General features: G+C 36.1%; 1 protein-coding gene across 1 annotated transcript in view; it reads right to left on the reverse strand.

The window, feature by feature from the left end:
- Positions 1-19,388, reverse strand: part of Adamts19 (ADAM metallopeptidase with thrombospondin type 1 motif 19) — a 170,420-nt gene that overhangs the window by 80,008 nt on the left and 71,024 nt on the right. Inside the window, exons 8-10 of the mRNA XM_027400942.2 lie at positions 15,086-15,191; positions 5,911-6,051; positions 4,886-5,036 (exon numbers count right to left, since the gene is read on the reverse strand). Coding sequence (XP_027256743.1) covers positions 4,886-5,036; positions 5,911-6,051; positions 15,086-15,191 — 398 coding nt within the window. The remainder of the gene's footprint in view (positions 1-4,885; positions 5,037-5,910; positions 6,052-15,085; positions 15,192-19,388) is intronic.

Here is a 19,388-nt window from a genome sequence, read left to right on the forward strand (position 1 = left end):
GTAGGGTAAGATATGACATTAGAACAAAGCATTCTCTAGGTTCCACAGTAATAAACCATATATTTTTTTAAAAAAACTTGGTTGGGGGATTGCTTAATTTTTCAGTTAAAAGAATTTTTAGTATCTCAAAACAGTTTGAATGGAATATCTAAACACAAATACAAAACTGAACAATATTTATGGTTTAAACTTTGCAGTGAAAAAAAATCCTTTCGTACACATAGTATGACTACGAGTATTTATTTCAAATAGGCTTTTTATAGGTGTACACACATACATGGTGTTATACATTTAAATGGGAAGGGAAGTTAGTTGTCCATGTATAAATACCATAAATTCTCTTTTTTTTATCAAAATGATTCCATTAAAATACTTTCAAGTTTCTCTCAAAATAAAAGATATGAAGTCATGTACTTCCAAGTAATAATTCATCCTTAGACATGTAACTCCTTATTTTTAAATGGATTTCCTCCTAAAATACAATCTCAGTAGCTCAACATATTACTTCAAATATAGACCATTTGTGGAATGGTGTTTAAAAAAAAAACCCTCTTTAGTCATAGTCATGTGCTAGTATACTACGACCAGAAGAGTTAAAACTGATTGTCTTCTTATGAAGAACAGCTCTGTCCCAAATGTATCATTTTAAAATTTGGACTCTCGGCTCACACAAACTCTCTATAGAAAAGAGTGAGGGAACACACTTCTGAACACATCATTTGATGGATGCAAATACAAGACTAGAATTTAAAGAACAAGTAGTATTAGTGATTGCTACATTTTGAATTTAGATTTAAATACAGCCTGGATAGAGCAATCAGCCAAAAAATATAGTGCATAATGACCCAGTGTTTTTTCCTGTTTTAATATTAGGGAATTGAATAGTGGTAAGTGTCTTTACCAGCTGAGTCCTTTTGCTGGCCAACACATTACTTTGTTAAGATCTCAGCATATGATCTTTAGAATTTGTGAAATGCCTACAACAAAAACCCAAATTAACAGTGATAATTTTCTTTTGAGATACAGAATATAGCAAAGAAAATATTTTGAAAAAAAGTAAGGACACAGATAGCCTCTATATTCAATAAGCAAAAGCAAAACAAAGACTTGCACAAAAAACTGCAAATCTAAGCTACTGAAGTAAAATTCCCTTTAAGACCCATTCAAGCAAACAGAAATCTGTTCACCACACAAAAAAAGAAAGTGTGTGCAAAAGACACTCAAACATGATGTTCCTTTCATAGGAAAATGGAACAAGATGATATCCTAGCTGAGGACCGAGAAGTCATGCCACAGAAAGCCAGAGAAAATGATGTGAAATTCAAGTACACAGACAACAGAAGGCAAGTCATTGGATGCTAGTCTTCAGTGGTAAAGCTTCTTTTAGTGGCAAGCAACACTTGGGATCTAGTTCACTTCCATCTGGGAAATAAACAGTCATGTGTCTGTCAGTGAAGTAAGTTTGCCATTTTCTCTTATACCATCCACTCTGCAGATGTTCCAGAATTACTAGCAACAGAAGAATAGCAGGCTTTGGAAGGACAATGCAGGGAATGCACAGCCGGTTAATAAAGCAGTAAGCTGCAAAGGACTCTTAGGCAGAACACATCAGCAAGTGTGAACAAAGTCAATTAGTAAGAAGAAACTAGTGGAACAGCCAGTATCTACTTAATGAAGACCGAAAGAAAAGAGCATGTAGAAGGAAATATTTGTAATTGCAAGAGAAAAGATTTGGAGTTAGAATTAAAAATCTCCTTCCAGGAATGATAGATTATGTTTCCAGAAAGCAAATCTCCAGTGCTCTGGGGATCGAATGCAAAACTGAAGAAATCAGCACAAAGCAATATATTCTCTTTACAGTTTTGACAGAAGGGATGTCCTTGGTTGTAACCTAGCATCAAGTGGCTGGAACGATGATGGAAGATATGCCACTGTAAATGTAGAACCAGGGTGGTCAAAGGTGAAGTCATAACCCCAGATGGAAGGGGACGGAAAGAATCTATCTGCTACTGGCAGTGGGCTGAATGAATACACAGAACATTCTACAAATGCTACTTATGGCAGGAGAAACCTGACATGTTGTAGACAATACAAAGCTTCCAATTTAAATCTAACTAACTTTACTGTAAGCAGAAAAAAGTAATAATAGTAATAATAAAAACAAACCAATCATCCTGTTCTTTTGTAGAATATAATAGATCCTAGTCTTGACAACAGGATCACATTTTTTAAATAAAATGTACCAAATAATATGAATTTCATGCTAAGTTGTCATATGGCCTCTGATTAAGGTTAATATTGTGGTCTTTTCCCAGCCATAAAGAACATGTGAACAAATATTCATGACCACAGTCCTGTAAGATTTTTAACTCAGAATTCCAGCAGCTAACTCCCAAGGACACACTGTGCTAAGCCTCACTTTAAAGCATAAGATCATAATCTCTACTACACAACTGGATGCTAGTTATCTGTGAAGAATTAGAAGAATATACTTTCTAAAGAAGAATGAAACCATTGGAGCCTGACATGAGACACAGTTGCAGTTTTCACACTTTAAACTGAAATTACAACAAAACTCGGCGAGGTAAATTAAATGTATAGGACAGGTTATAGGAAGAGAAGAGACAAAGGCAGACTCAATGAAAATTCACTTTCAATTGAAAAAAAAACCATAATGTGACATAACTAAGTATGTATGATAGGTTTATGCACAGAACAGATTATATGGAAAATATCCAGTAAACCTGAAAATAAGTGGTATTATTGAATATGAATGAATGAATGAAAAATGAAAAATGAGACTGTGAAGAAGCATAAAAATGCTTAGGAAACATGTGAGGCCATGCTAGTTTTCACATGTTTAATAGGCTCATCGGGAGAGAAGACAACAGTGGATGGAGGGAAATGTCTTCAAAGGAATGATGACTACACACTTCTTACCAAATTTTACAAAAGACATGAATATGGAAGAAGTACAAACACCATAGAAAAGACCCCCGAAAAGGCAAGAAAGGAAATGTCAGTCAAGCATTGTATACAGTGAAAATATATTTCAATGTGAAAAAGCGTTTTCAGATGAAGGGAATTCACCATGAGCAAAATCAAAATGCAAGAAGTCAACATGAGAAATGAAATCAAAGAGTAGATGTTCTCTTCAGACATAATGTAGAACAGCAAGAAGGGCAAACATCTGGCCAAAAGAGAGTACAGTTTAATCATTGTTTGAACGCATACAGATATTTAAAGAGAACTTACAACATTGTCTTGCAGTTTACAATGTGCACACAGATTAGCATATACAATGACTACAGCATAAAGCAGACTGTGCACTTATGTGACTGGACACTGCATGTTCCTATAATCCAAGTGGAAAGGGACCACATTTAATCTAAGTAGATTATTTATTAAGTGCTCACATTTTCAAGCCTAGAGCAGAGTTTGGTAAACCTCTGGGGACTGGCCAATGCTCTTTGCCAATAAAACTTTACTGTATTGCTCCCATGGTCATTCACATAGATGCTGTCTGTGGTTAGCTGCAGCTAGCACAGCAGACTGGAGTAACAAAAGAAGCTATTCTGAAGATGATTCCCATTCTCTGATTCCTTAATTAAAATCACATGACCCAAAGCCTAGACCTGGGTCAGTTCAGACCCTTCAAAAAGGAGAGATGTCACCATGATCGTTTAAAATGTAATAGGTTAAGTAGTTTTTACTCCACCCCTCTGTGTGTGTACAAAATTTGAAAAGAAAAAGAGGAACATTTCCAGCAACTTAAAAATATAAACAATTTATTTGAACAATATTTAATTTGAAATAGGACACTTTTAGGATACTAAGAAAATAATTGTTTTTTAATCCCCTAAGAAATTAAATATCCAGAGATAAAATAACACCTATGAAACCCAAGCAAGTTTGTGACAAATAATAATATAAACAAAGCAAGCAGAAAATGAAAAGGTAGAAGGTTTTACTGGTGACAGTGGCCGTTCAGTTTAAAGACTTCCTCCCCAAATTTTTTATAAGAAATAATTTTAATCTGTGTGGTCTCTTGTAGATCAGTTCTTATCCGTAGCATAGGAACAGACTTTGGGAGCCCATTTCACAAAGAGGCATACTCCCTCAGCCTAGACACATGGGGGTTGGCCTAGGCCCTATCCCAAAGGATATGACTCTGAAGACCACCGATGGAAGGCCTTACTCTCCCTGGGAAGCAGAAAGGGTATGGGATAGGTAGGGTGTCAGTAGTGGGTAGGGGAGGAGGGGAGGGAAAGGAAACTGGGATTGACATGTAAAACAATCTTGTTTCTAATTTAAATTTAAAAATGGAGAAAAAAGAAATAATTTTAAACACTTTATGTTTAAGGACAGACAACTCTTCTACCACAACTACATATCCATTCATCATTTTACTGTATTTTACCCAGTTACCAATTATAAAAGCTTAAAATGTAAAATAGAAGCATTACTCTGGCATAACACAAATAGTTGCCTTACTTCAGTGTGGTTTTGAAGTAGTAAGTTTCCTCTCTGCCTTAGCCCTTTTTTTTCCTTTATTGACTCTACTTAACTGCCTATGCCTTTTGCTTTCACTTCCAAACTGCAAAGAAAACAGAAGGGGTTTCAGAGTGAGTGATACAGATCTATGATTGTTCCTTGAAATGGGATGGGCCAGAAGCAGGTCAGGAAGGCAGGCTAGGGTCCTGAGGCCCTCGAGTAGGTGTAGAGTTGGGTGGAATTACGCAAATACACTATTTTTTCCTCAGAAATTTCTTTTGAGGATTGTCGTGATTTGGAGCAACACATACTAAAATAAGGTCATCTCCTCCACCAAGGGATTCTAGACCATAAATGTGGGCGATCAAGGACAGCTGCCCATGCCTCTCACCTGCATCTCTTGACAAAAGGAAGCCAAAGGCCCAAAGAGAATCTGGCATTGTTCATCTGCAGTGTACACCATCCCTGGCAGTTTTGAGGGAACCAACACAGAACTGAGGCTCTGTGGACTTGTCTGTAGCAAGCAGCTACTGGCCTTTGACCTGTCAACATGCAGAAATGTTAAACATGTGAATTAAATGAAAAAGTCATTATGGTTATTTAGTAAGAAGAAACAGCTTCATAATGAAATTAACTTTCTACTCAGTAGCTCCGCCATTGAGTGCATTAGAAAGGATTCTGAACATGAGAACACTTTATTTATAAGCAGACAAGATCATCCTAATAATAACAATACTGCTCAAGTTAACAGAATGTTTTGATCATAAACACTGTCTACATGAATCAGTTCAGCTGGTCTAAATCTGCTGTGATGTTATATGATTTTAGGCACTTGTAAGATATACAAGCTTATACTCTGAGAGTATCCCACCGAAAGCATCATAACGATATCAGTCCTATTTGGGGATTTAAAGAAATAATTTTATAGTGAATATTCATAGTCAGCTGATGACTATAATTGACATTGTGATACAGCTTCCATTTTGGAGATTACATTTAATTTGATCATAGTCCTTATGTGTGATGACAGCCATACAAATCTTGCATGTTTTTCCAGGACACACTATATAGGGTATACTGTAATCTATTAATGCAATTGCTGATGGTGTTCTCAAGTTATTAATGCTCTGAATGACATCCCAAGCTGAAATGACATAGTTTTATAATTAATATAGATCTCTGCGTGTTCATTTGGGGCTGAAGCAGTGGCAGGACATTTGGGAAAGAAAACCAGCATCATAGCAAGTTAAACTATTCTAGTTCATACCACAAGTCAACAAAAGAGACAGGCAGAATCAAGTGCTCTGGTTCCACTCTGCAGTTGACTTTCCACTTTGTCACATTGCCTTTACTGGTTGGCAGTCAACAGGAACACATAAATAGTCACAATGAAAAAGTAATTAGAGACACTACTACCTGAGAAATCTTTCCAAATCTTCCTTGCTACACCTGGACCATGAAACATCACCAAGATTTTGTCCTTTGATCCATTCACCAGACATGATATGAAGTCCATCAGCGCATGATGGGTGGTCATTGTCATGATTAATGCCCATGCTGATTTAGAATATAATTGAAAGAAAAAGATCCATATTAAGCAAATGTTATTTTTTCTTTTATTACTACAGTGGTATGTAATTCAAAACACCAAGTGAGAAATTTTATTTGGAAGAAATTAGTTTAAAAATAAGATTGGATTTCAAATTACATTTGTTTTTAAAATTTATCAACAAGGCTTAAAGTAAATAATGTAATAAATTGATTAAGACTATTTTTAAAACATGTATTCAAAACAAATATTCAAAGTGCATGCTTAGCTACATATAAGATATTGAATGAACTGTACACATATTTTTGCATTGTTTATATGAATAAAAATAGAAAATTTTCATTCAACCTCATTGGATTATTGCCTTTGCCTGAAGTAGTTTGTTCTTTAAAATATGAAGTACATCTTAGCCATACGAAATTAAAATGAACTACTAACTTCTTGGAACATTTCCTTCATCTGATTCACAGCTCCATATTCTTCCACACAGACCTCAAATAACAAAAATATCTTTTGGAAAACTTCTTGGCCATCATTACCTTTTCTATTGAATCATAAATCTGTTTATTTAAGTAGAGATTCTACTCTGAAAAGTTGGCTCATTCCCAAATAAGTACTTTAGAACAATCTTCAATAGAACTTGAAGTTTTTTCTCTTTAAAGCTTTTATTTAGACCTGTCTGTCCCCCTTTTCCTCTGGTGTTTAGTTATGCTTTAGCTATCTACTGTATTCCAAATTATCATCACACCAACACTTTGTCCTACTCCCAAAACATCACTGTGTTTGGGTAAGGTCTTGTTCAATATGGTTTCTCAACATTTCTCTCAACTGTTATCTCCTTTCTATTCCCATTGTAACCTACTGGAGATGATAAAATATTTTTACTAGACAATGGAGACAATTACTATGATATTCTTCCTGGCTCTTAGCCCAATATGTCTTACTGACATTCTCCCTCAGTTTACATCTACTTTGCCCCTGTGAAATGGACCTATAATCAAAGCTAACTTTAACATGAATTGGCCTTCTTAACCCCCATTATAGAAGTTTCCAGATGACCCAGTGAAGACCTAGGCCCTTCATCTTTTACAGTTTTATTTATTAAAAATAACTTGGAATTTCTCAACTATGTTTCTTACTTTCTTGTAATTCACTATTATTTAGCATTTCCTATGCTCAATATACATACCATAAGAGGCCCTTTCATCTTTTCTGTCTTAATATAAAATATTTTTAATGTAAGCATAACATTAAACACTTTTTATTAGAACTCTGTCTCAAAATAAATAAGCCAACACCAAAACAAATGAACCAAAAATAAAAAATAAAAATAAAAGAACCAAGGGCTAGAGAGATGACTCAGCTATTAAAGGCTAGACTAACAACCAAAATATTGAAAAAAGAAGAGGAAGAAGAGGGAGGAAGAAAGGAAGGAAGAAAAGAATGAAGGGTAGGGGCGAAAGAAAGGAAGGATGAAAGAGACACCAATAACTAATGTACCTCATAAGACTCTACAATGTAGAATGAGAACAGAGAGCTTCAATAGTAACTATGTGCCCAGCAGGACTCCCTCCTAAGAACACAAGGACAGTGACCTTCCACAGTAAGTATGTGTTCCACAGTTCATATCCCCATGAACATAGTGATATAGACCTTACGTCTAAGACCATGGGGATGGACAACAGCATCCAAAGTAATTATTGATCCTCAGGCCTCTCCCTAACTATATGTAGACAGTAGCTATATGCCACAGGCCTTTCCCTTAAAACATGGGAACAGAGAGCTTCCATAATAACTACTTGCCCCATAGGTCTCACTCCTAAAACATGAGAAGGAAAACCAATTTTCTACATTGAGAAATTACTGAATAAACAAACCATAGTGAACGTGAAAAACACCTGTCAAAATGAACACAAGAGGTTTTTTTTTTTTAACCACATTGTAAATGAACCCATGTTTTAGGAATAATTACATATTTAGCTAGTGAAGATTAGCTTAGAGTAGGGAATAATAAAGGAGTTGGCAGGTGGTTTATAAGGTTGTAATCAGCCATCACACACTGGGCATTGTACAGTCAATACCTTACCCTTCACCTCTAAGGTGTCTTTCAGCTTTTGCCCAAATATATTCTACTTAATACATAACATTATTCAAGTCATCTGCAGATCATTGCTAAAAGACTTTTACTAGCCTGTACTTCATCTATTTGTCTTAAATTACCAAAGGCTTTTGTGGAGACTAACGTTCAATATTCTCTAAGTTGTACTGCATTTATTTTCAAAATTCTTGAGCACAGGGACCTTTTAGGCTTCCCAAATGTCTGGCATCTAGAACCCACACTCTACATAGCTCAACCAGAATCACTTCTCTTTAAGAACAAAATTCTTATAATGTCTAATAAATTCTCAAACTCAGGATTTTGATGTAATCACTCATGAATAGAAACTAATATTGAAGGAAAGATAAAAGTTTGCTTAATACATGCAAAGTTTCCAAAAAAGGCATGATAGTGTAATATTCTATTTCATCTGATTTTGTTCTAAATACAAAATAAAAATTTTAAACAAAAGTTTCCAAGAACATTTACACATTATAGTTTAGAATACTGTTAGAATTTTCATCAAAGTTGTTCTGGGTGATAATAATTAGACTTGTTCTAAAACCAAAATAAAGCATATTAAATATATAAATTAAATATTTGAATAAAATTTATTTTTGAAAGAATAATCTGACATGGAAGTAATCATTCTCATCTGTATTCTGCAAGAATACAAAGGATATTTATTAATTATGTATAATTCCTTTAGGTATGGTAATTTTGATTAAAAAATAAAAAATTTACTATCAAATTCACTTTCAGAACCAGAAATCACTCACTAGCTAATGTTTCCATTTTTCATGAATGTCTTTGAAGTGGGTCTGTATCAACACATATTAATGGCATAATAGACATAAAATACAGGAAGAGAAAATACTTTCAAAGTTTGATGACCTCAAGAAAAAGTAAGACTTTATATAGAATGTATATGAAACAGCTCCACTGAGAAAGACTGAAGAAAAGCAAATTGAACACTAGTATCAAAGAAACTGTGAACACTAGAGCACTCTCCTACCTAACCCTTGTTGTGAAAACTAAGTGGGGTTGTTGAAAATTGTTTACAAAGTGACCTTATAGTTGCTGCTTTATACTGAGGAAGTAAGTAAGAGAATTTTATTGCATTAATCTCTTTTTACAAAAGAATCACAGAGATCCAGGCGATGTGCTGTGTTTGCTTTTATTTGTTGAAAGTGTGGGCTTAAGGCTTGTTAAGAAAATTACCATTGCATGAGTTAATTTGCTTAGTTATTAAATTTAAACAAGTTGGATGTGTAGAGAGGTGGGGAGGATCTGAGAGGATGTGCAAGGGAAAACGTCATCAAAATATATTTATAAAGATATTTTTAAATCAAAAATTAGACAAGCACCTGTAAGTTAGGCACAACCTCACAAAATTCTCGGGATGCCTGACTACACCTGCAAGCCCTCGCTTCTGATGCAGTCTCTGGAAGTGTCACTGCCTCATCTCCCTGGTAGATTTGACCACAGCATGCTCATGGGGCACCTCTTTAGTTAACAGCCTCTGACTGACTGTGTGGAATATGATCAATTCTCCCATTGTGCTGAAGCAGTTTTTAGACTCATGCACAAATGTTGGAATTTTACAAACGAAACAATAAAACTTCTTAAGTAATGTATCCATTTGGGAGATTTAACTTCCAAGACTTAATGATTTGTCTGTTTCCAACGGAGTGATGTGATTTTCCAGTTGAAGAAGAGGGCAGCTTCTTATTCTGATGACCATTTTCCCTCTGGGAATCTGATTATCACTTAGACCTTAGCTTGAGCCATGGAAAGAGCTGATGATGGAATTATTGTTTATTGATCATTAACATTTCCTTATGATTCACATCAGGATGGATTACTAAAATATTTGGATATGGATATTTTGAAGCACATCTGGAATCATCAAGAAACATTGCTAAGTCTATGAAATAAAACAATTGTTAATCTTTATCTGTGCAGGTCAATACATTAGTCATTTTCAATGATATCATTTAACCTTAATAGTAGCCACATACTGTTCCCATTAGAATGGCTTCTATTTTACAGATGAGGACAGCTTGAGGTCACGGTGGGAGTGACTTAGATGCATATCCTCTTAGTTCAATGCTCAGACAGACCTCTGAACCACCCCACTCTAGGGCTTCTCTTTCTGGACCAAACTCCATTTTAGCAGATGATTTGTGTTCTGGGTTTTTGTTTGTTTGTTTTATGCCTCCCCTGTTTTTAGCAGAAACACATCTCTCTATAAACTCAGTTCTGTAACCATGTAGTGTACACTGCATGGAAAACTATTTCAAACTAAGACATTTGTAACACCTCTCTGCATGCTGTGCAACTGAACTACATTTTAATAATCTCAGTTTAAATTCATTTTGACAAAAGGCCTTGGGCAAATAAACTCTCCACTAACATTCTACATGGTTGTCAAGTCAACTGAAAAAATATTTTTATCTTATAAAACTTCTCAACTTGTTTAAAAGTCCTTGCCAGGAAGTTTTTGTGATATCCTGAGGACAGCTGATGGAAAGCTGGAGAATGGCTTGGATCTTGAAGATGGTCCCTTCCGATGTTGGAAGAGTTGGAGAACACATGTATTAACTCCCATTTTGAGAGTCATTTGGAAAGGATTCGATTTGTAAACAGTAATATTTTAAAAGAGAAGAGTTTTTCTCTAACTCAGGAGGTAGAGGGAGGAGGAATAGACAAACAGCACTAAAGATGTTTTTAAAAGCAATAGCGATGATGGAAGCAGATGCAGAACTCCACAGTTAAGCACTGGGCCGAACTCCTGGAGTCCAGTCATAGGGAGGGAAAAATAATAATGTGAGCAAAGGGGTCAAGACCATGCTAGAGAAACCCACAGAAACAGCTGACCTGAACAAGTGGAAGCTCACTGACTACAGACTGATAGCTAGGGAACCTGCATAAGACCAAACTAGGTCCTCTGAATGTGAGTGACAGTAGGGGGCTTGGGCAGTTTATGGGTTGCTGGCAATGGAACCAGTATTTATCCCTAGTACATAAACTGGCTCTTTGGAGACCATTTCCTGTGGAGGGATCAAGACCTTGTTCAGTCTGGATACAGTGGGAAAGGGTCTTGCCCCAAATGGTGTGACATACTTTGATGATTCCCCATGGGAGGCTTCACCCCTTCTGAGGAATGGATGAGGGTGGGGTGAGGAGATGGTGGGGAGAATGGGAGGAGGGGAGGGAGAGGGAACTAGGATTGGTATGCAAATTAAGATTGTTTTAAAAATAAAAAGCAATAGGGAAATATATTATTTTTAATCTTCCTTAAATTCTATACATACATATCTATATATCTACACACACACACATATCTATATATCTACACACACACACACACAGACACACAGACACACACACACACACAGACACACACACACACACACACACACACACACACACACATATATATATATATATATATATATAATGGAATTAAGCCATATAGCATATAATAGTGTGTCCCTCCAAAGCCACAGATTACAGCATACCCAGTTCAAGGCATGGAAATTCTCTTCCAGTTGTTGGGTGAAGTTATTGAGAGGAACGCAACCAAGAATCTTACTCAGCTGTAATGCCTGATAACCACAATATGACCAGCATGGTAAGATATCCCCAAGGGTGCAATAGTACCATTCATATATTAGGGATAGCAAACAGTTGTGTCGAACACGGTATGCATTTACTCATAAGTGGATATTAAATGTAAAACAAAGGATAACCAGACTATTATCCACAACCCCAGAAAAGTTAGGTGAAAAGGCAAAATCTCAGAGGGACACAATGGAGGTCGTCAAAAAGGTGAAATAGTTAAGAGGTTTCCTTAAACTTTGCCTGCACTCCCCTGAGCCTACCTACCAGTGTTGCACACACTTGATAAGCTCAAACTATGGATGTCCTAGGCATCAAAGAGGTGGTTGAGGTCAAGTTCTCCTTCACGAGGGTTGGTGAATTCTTGCTTACTTAGGACAGGTCCTGAGAGGTTTTTATCTTAATACATCTCCTCCATTTTCCCTGCTTTACTACCACTACTTCCATCAATGAAGACAAGTGCTGATCCTATTCACTTATGCCACATCAAATCCCCAGTCTCCAATGTAAAATTTTCATTTTTCTCAACAAGAAGAGATTCTGAAAATGTGATCAACAACAGAACGATAGGGCTTGTAGATTGACATGAGGTTTGTTAGACTGTACATTCCCTGGACTTACTACCATCAACTGAAAGAGAACATTGATGGATAGGGGTTCAGAAACTTCACTTTAGTACATTTTCTGGATGATTCTTATTTACTCAAAGTTCTGAGAACTAATGATACACTAGCTAAAACCTACTCTTTATACCATTATTCAAACCATCTGTCAACTGACTTCAATTTAATTTTGCCTGGAACAGTTAATTCTAGCCTAACATGTGTCATTACTCTCTAGTAAAATGCTTTCCTATGCAAATCTTCATTTATGTTTCAACTCAGACTTTAACCTTTCATTATCTACAAAGGTCTATTCAATAAATCCAGGAACTTCAGGCCCATATTTCTAGTGTCCTTTAACATCTGTGTCCTTAAAATATAGTGTATGCTAGACAAAATTAGAACTACCGTTTATTTCTGGTGAACATTGATGAATATCTGTACAACATTGCTACCTAGAATGCGTTTAAAGCTATCATTGAAAAAAGCCATTTAACATTTTTCTTTGAAATATTCAATTTCTTACTAAGTGAATATCTGCTGCTTGCTCAGCAATACAGGATTATAATAGTAACCACCCTACAATGAGAAGAAAAGCAAAAATACAAAGATCCTTCTAACTATGAAACTCTGAGTGAAGGACTGCCTGTCTCTAAAAATCTGTGTGATAGAGGGAGACACATGACACACTTCCTATAGATAATTCTAGGCAACACAGTGCAGTAAATAAATTGACCAGTACTCATCACTAATTTCAGTGTAAAGGTCCTGCTTTAAAATCTTAAGAGATGACAGTTTCCAGAGCTTTAATTTCTTTCAAAAATTTTGGCATATATGCACTATACATAGCAATTAGTTTCATAAAGACAATTTCCTTCCATTATATCATGTGATCTGACAATGTTTGTTCCCAAACCCTCCCCTAACCCTCTACTCTTTCCTTCCTGCAAATATACTCCCCAAATCTCTCTTATAATTTCATGCCATAAAATATCTAGTACATGACTTTGAATCACAAATGAGAGAAAATGTGGTAATTGTCCTTTCTGAGTGGGGCTTGATTTGCTTCATCTGCCATACCCTTTCAATCTGCTTAAAGGCTCTTTCTGGTTATATTACAACTCTATCTGCTTATTCCATAGTTTCCAACTCATTAATTTGATAACAGACTAATAGATAATAACAATAAACATGGGGCACTGAAGTGAAGATAAAAGTTTGTGGATGAACAAAGCTCTCTTAATGATTATCTCTCTTGGTAAGACTTGACTATATTTCTACTGCTGATGTGTCCAGCAAACTGAGAAGCTTACACTCACAATTCAATCTGTTCCCAATCTATACCATGTCTATTACAATAAACTTCTTGAAAACACATGAAAAGCTTTTATGTCATTTTAACCTTAAAGTAACCCAATCAAAAAAGTATTACACCCAATTGACTGAAGTAAACCTTAGGTCCAAGGATAGCAGCTAACTTAATGTAGAAATCAAGACAAGTATGACTCGAATTCAATGGCTTGCGGTCAAATCCCTACTCCAATAAATGCCATTTTTATAACTTTGAGGGGGCAAATAAAGTTTCTGATTTTTTTTTGCTTTAATGTGGCAGTGCAATAGCACTCTGTCACAAGATTACTCTTCTGAGTACTTAAAATGTGTAAATGTTGTTGACTGATTATCATCGGGATTAATGACAATGGTGAATTACAATCACAGGACCTATGCCCAGCAGTCAAAGGCCAACACAAAACAAACATTTTTTTTTTGTTGGTTCTTTGTCTCATGCTACCTTATCAATGTTTAAAAAATTTTTTTCTTATAGTTTTTTTTGTGGATATGTTACGGTTTCTGATATTATGTTTTCATGGGATTCTTGTGTGTAGGAACATATGTCTGAGTCTATATGTGCTTCTTGCATTTTTTCCTTGGCTCTTTTTCTCCTGTTTTGGTTTGTCATGTACCATTTTGTTTGTTTTTGTTTTATCATATCTTTTTATCAATTTTTTTTTTATTTTTAGGTACATGTTTGATTTTTAACGAGAGAGAAAGAAAGGGTATGAATTCAGATGGGAGGAGAAATGTGGAGAATCAGATAGGAGGTGTGGGAAGGAAAACCATAATCAGAATATATATTGTATGAAAAAATCTATTTTCAATAAAATAGAAAATCAAAAGAACTATGGCTGTACCCATTCACTTGTGTGATGTACTAAATGAACCAATGTGTGGGAGGTGCTCAGATTTGAAAAATAACGCCTGGGGTCAAGTTAGTGCTAACTGCATGTTAGTCTCATTTCATTGTTTTAATTCATTAGTGTGTTCTGATAGTCACAGAGATTCTGTTATTTTGCAGTATTGTCACTTGTCTGGTGGGATTTTCTTGAGTGATTGTTGGAAACACACATTGCTTTGTAGTTTCACGGCTATCACAATATTTATTTGGAAATGTATAGTGAAATCAGTCATGCGTCATCTTGATGCACTGTCTTGATGAGGACTGCAACAGCATAATGGGGCTTTATTCCAAGTGTCAGGAATGGTTACAGGTTGCAATATGCGTTCTGCATCACTTCCCTCTACTTCTTCCGCTGAGTTCTTCAAAGTTTTAAAGCACTTGGACTCCAAAGAAAACAATCAAAACCACACATGTATCCAAATAACTCACATTATTAATCTATGTGCTAAATGTACAACGTGGTGATGGCTTTTACTTACTTGTGACCCATTTCATGAGCAATTGTAAATGCAAGGTTCAGGCCATTGTCTTCAGCAATGATACACTTTCTCTTTTCACTACACATTCCATTCAAGTAAGCTATACCTAAAAGACATCAACATTATTAATCATATGCCAAATTTAAACTGAAAAAAAAATCAACATGTCACATGGGCCATTACAGAGAAAATCTAGTCACTTTACTCACTTCTACATTTCATATCCGATATACCTAGAATAGCGTATTTTCCACAAATATTAGGATTGTTATTTGTTTATACTCCTTATTTTTCTGTCAGTGTATGGCATATATGTGTGCATGCATGTGCATGTGCACCTGAGTACAAATGCTAGAGGTCTCATGTCAGATTTTTTTTCAGTTGCTTTCCATCTTAATTTCTGAGTTAAGATCTCTCACCAAGCCTGAGGTCACTGGTTCAGCTAGGCTGTATGGATAATAAGCTCCATGGATCTACCTATTTCTGTATCCCTAGCATGGATGTTATAGACACACACTGCCTCTTCCAGCTTTTTACATGGGGGCATGGAATCTGAACTCAGATCCTCATGCATTCACAGACAGACACTTCCTCCCACAACCTCCTTGATATTTTGTAATCTTCTAGCCTTAACAAACTGCCCAAAATTCCAAATGTTATATTGAGACTTGTGTTCACACTGAGCTCCTTATTTTCCATCCTAGTTTTAAATAGAATAACTCTAAGTTCCCAGTTGTGTGATAATTGCTGGAGGGTTTCCCCCCCAAGGTAGATGTAGCTTATTATCTTAAGGGAACAGCTTTCTGAAATGATTGCTCACTGAAGAAACCAGAGGCACCGCTGTCTGGTGCAGGTGTCCTGGATGAATGAGAGGCAATGCCTCTGAAAGAGAACAAAAGGCTGAAAAAATCCATTGAAGAAATAGGCAAGTGAGTTAATTAAGTAGTCGGGGCGGGGGGGGCATCTAATATAAATGCATGAAAGAAAAAAATGGGTTCGGCTGAAGTTGGAGAGCATGCACTGGAGCAGCACTAATATGTCCAGCTGAGGGATAGGCGACTGAGTGACTGAAACCCACAGGATGCATTTGTGCCCTTGCTCTGTTCATCAGATGTGGAAATGGAATACAGAAGGGAAAGATGTGTAGGATTCTCTTTGTAAGCAAAGAAGCAAGGTAGCAGAACCTGGAAATGTGAAGAACAGGATACAGTAGTAGGAAAAATGGATTCATCCATACATAAAGGAAGGGCTGTGGAGGTAGTTCAGCAGCTAAGAGCATTTCCTGCTCTTGCAGAGGACCAGGGAAGGTAGCAGATACCCTCTTCTGTGCTCTGCAGGCACTTGAGCTCACCTGATCATACCCTGTCCCCCAACAACACATTCATGCATACAAAAATACAGTGTATGTCTACAAATAGAGGCCAGGCAAGGAGGTGTGTGCTTTTTAATCTCAGCACTTGAAAGTAGGGGCAGATGATCCTCTATGAACTCCAGGCCAGCCTGGTATATGTAGCCAGTTCCAGACCAGCCAATGATATATGTTGAAATGCTATATAGGGGCAGTATATGGACAAAAAAGAGCAAAACATATTGTGACTGTTACCAGAGAGTGGAATTTAGGGATTTAAAATGTCTGAGATATTTTGTCAAATAATTCAGTGGTGTTGGCTGAATGAGAAATTTGATGTTTGTTCAAATGAACTTAGGAAAGTGGGAGAATCAAGATGAACCAGATGGTGCTGTCATAAAGCACACATGCTTCATTCATGAATGAAGAGTTGAGAAACACAGTGGGGGAACTATGGTTTAGAATCAAGGAGCAAGAGGAATGGAGCACCAGCACTGTTGTTTCCTTCCTGCACCAGCATGTAACACAGGAGAGCACAAAGGGATTTCTTTGAGAGTACTAGAGTATAAAAATCTACAAATACAAGGTTATAGGAAATCATTGACTCACAGTGTGGTTTTGAAAATATATTGATTAATATAATACATAAAGATATTTATAGTATAAAATATAAATGCATATGAAATAATAGAAATTATTCAAGTAATGATTTTATATATATCTACAAAGAGGTATGATTGCAGTTATATTATAAAACCATACTACCACATATTACAGGAAGAAGAAAATGACTAAGTATATGGTAATTCGTTAATAGCAGCTGTAAAATGTGCTAAGATTATGGATGGACTTTTTTCTTGTTTCCCATTTTCCAAATTTATGTGTTCATTAAGGTTTACAGTGAGAAACTTAAAACTTTTAAACACGGTAATCATCTTTACAAATCTGATTAGTAATTGCAACTTCTCATAGACCTGGTTGTGGTGTAACAATTGAAAATGACCTTCTGCTCCTAGTCTAATGATGGGCAGAGTCAGAAAGGTCAACTAGTACTTGGTAAATTTGAAATTCACTGACCCTAATTTGGCAGATCAAGGGAACGCCTTTGCCTTGATCCTTAGGAAGAACACTTGTTACCATTTAAACAAATTGTGTTACTTCTTTCAAAGGCCAGGCTTTGGTGTTCTCTTCAAGAGCCCATATGTTCCCTATTATAATGAGGTCTGGGGTTAGAAGGGGAAGGATTTATCACAGCTGTTATTACAGATAGATGCAATACAGACACATTTCAAAGCACCATTAATATAAAGAATCCTTGAGATGGAAAGCAAACAAAACCCGCCTTCTAGTTTCCCATCTAAACGAAAGAAGTTATGTACCAGGATGAAGGAGAATCTTCTGAGGAAAAAAAAGAGGCAACTATGCTAAATCAATATATACATAAGGAAGAATATGGGAGACTCCCAAAGTGTTGTAGGATGCATTTACAAAAGACTGGGTGAAATCAGAGCTCGTATCTGACCAGAGAGATAAACACAAACAGAACTAAGTGTTCCACCTACAGAACTTATGCTTTTATGACTGACTGGACCACCTGAATTCAACATCCTGGTTTTCCTAGCACAATGTTTCGGGAGAGCTTTAGGCAAGTTATTTACCCATAGCTGTATCCTATATGTTATTTCCCCACGAGGTATATATTTTTCGAGGTTTATTGTAGTGCAAATTGTAGTACATTCTGAGCATGAGAGTCCAAATATGTTGAGCATAGTTTTAGAAATGTGAGCCACACAAATACCCATTTTAAAATGGGTACAATAAGACATGTACAAGTATATATGATCTTAGAAATAGGAAAATAGAAAAAAAATATGTTAAAGAGGGAAAACCAGGCAGGCTTTATGAGAAGGAAACCAGCTTCTGGAATCACCAAGTAGGTGAGGAATAGCAAACAACAGGAAAGGGGAGATATCACTAGGCAAATGAGTGAACATGGGGAGAGCAGACAGATGCCCGTGTGAGTAAATGGTTCTGGAAGTGTGCATGCTGGTAGCCTATCTCTACAACAACAATTGATTTCGAATGTCCTCAATATGGACTGTGCTTAGAAGGATTTAATAAGTGAAAATCCCCAAAGCAAAGAATAATGAACTGTGATTTGCTTCAAGCATTAAATAAAAAGATAACTTTGAAGAATGAAAATATATTTCTCATACTCAATAGAAAAGCCTGAGAAAGTATAATAGTGTCCAGATATTGAAAACCCATGTTTCTTGATTACATCAACCTTTAATACTATTATAAAACTAGTAATCTGTCCTGTTAATTGGCTTAGTGCTAGCTTATTTACCAAAAACAAGATAGCAATCTAAGAATATAAAAGTACAATTATTCAAGTCATGAATGTGATATCAATGTCATTATAACACACTTTCAGATTCTCTTAAAGACATTTACAATATTGTTAATAGTGTAGTTTCTATAAATACTAAGGAAAATGACTTTTAGAAAAATAAAAAAGTGTAATGACTCTCTTTATAAAAAAGGTGGAATGTTAGGGTTTCTATTGTTGGGAAGAGACATCATGACCATGACAACTCTTATAAAAGAAAACATTTAATTGGGGCTGGCTTCCATTTTCAGAAGTTTATTCCATTATCATCATGATGTAACACCTTGCCATGAAGACAGAAATGGTGCTGGAGAAATAGCTGAAGGTGCTACATCTTGACTCACAGGTAGCAGGTAGTGGTCTGTCTCACTAGTAGTGGCTTGAGCACATACGAGACCTCAAAATCTACCTACACAGTGCCACACTTCCTCTAACAAAACTACACCTACCCCAACAAGGCCAAACCTCTCATTATTGTCACACCCTTTGGGGACCATTTTCTTTTAAACCACACTGCAAAAACATCAAGTGGGAGGTTTAATTTTGGGCATGGCTTCAATATG

The sequence above is a fragment of the Cricetulus griseus genome, chromosome 2 (assembly GCF_003668045.3).
Source record: "Cricetulus griseus strain 17A/GY chromosome 2, alternate assembly CriGri-PICRH-1.0, whole genome shotgun sequence".
In the NCBI taxonomy this organism is placed as follows: Eukaryota; Metazoa; Chordata; class Mammalia; order Rodentia; family Cricetidae; genus Cricetulus; species Cricetulus griseus.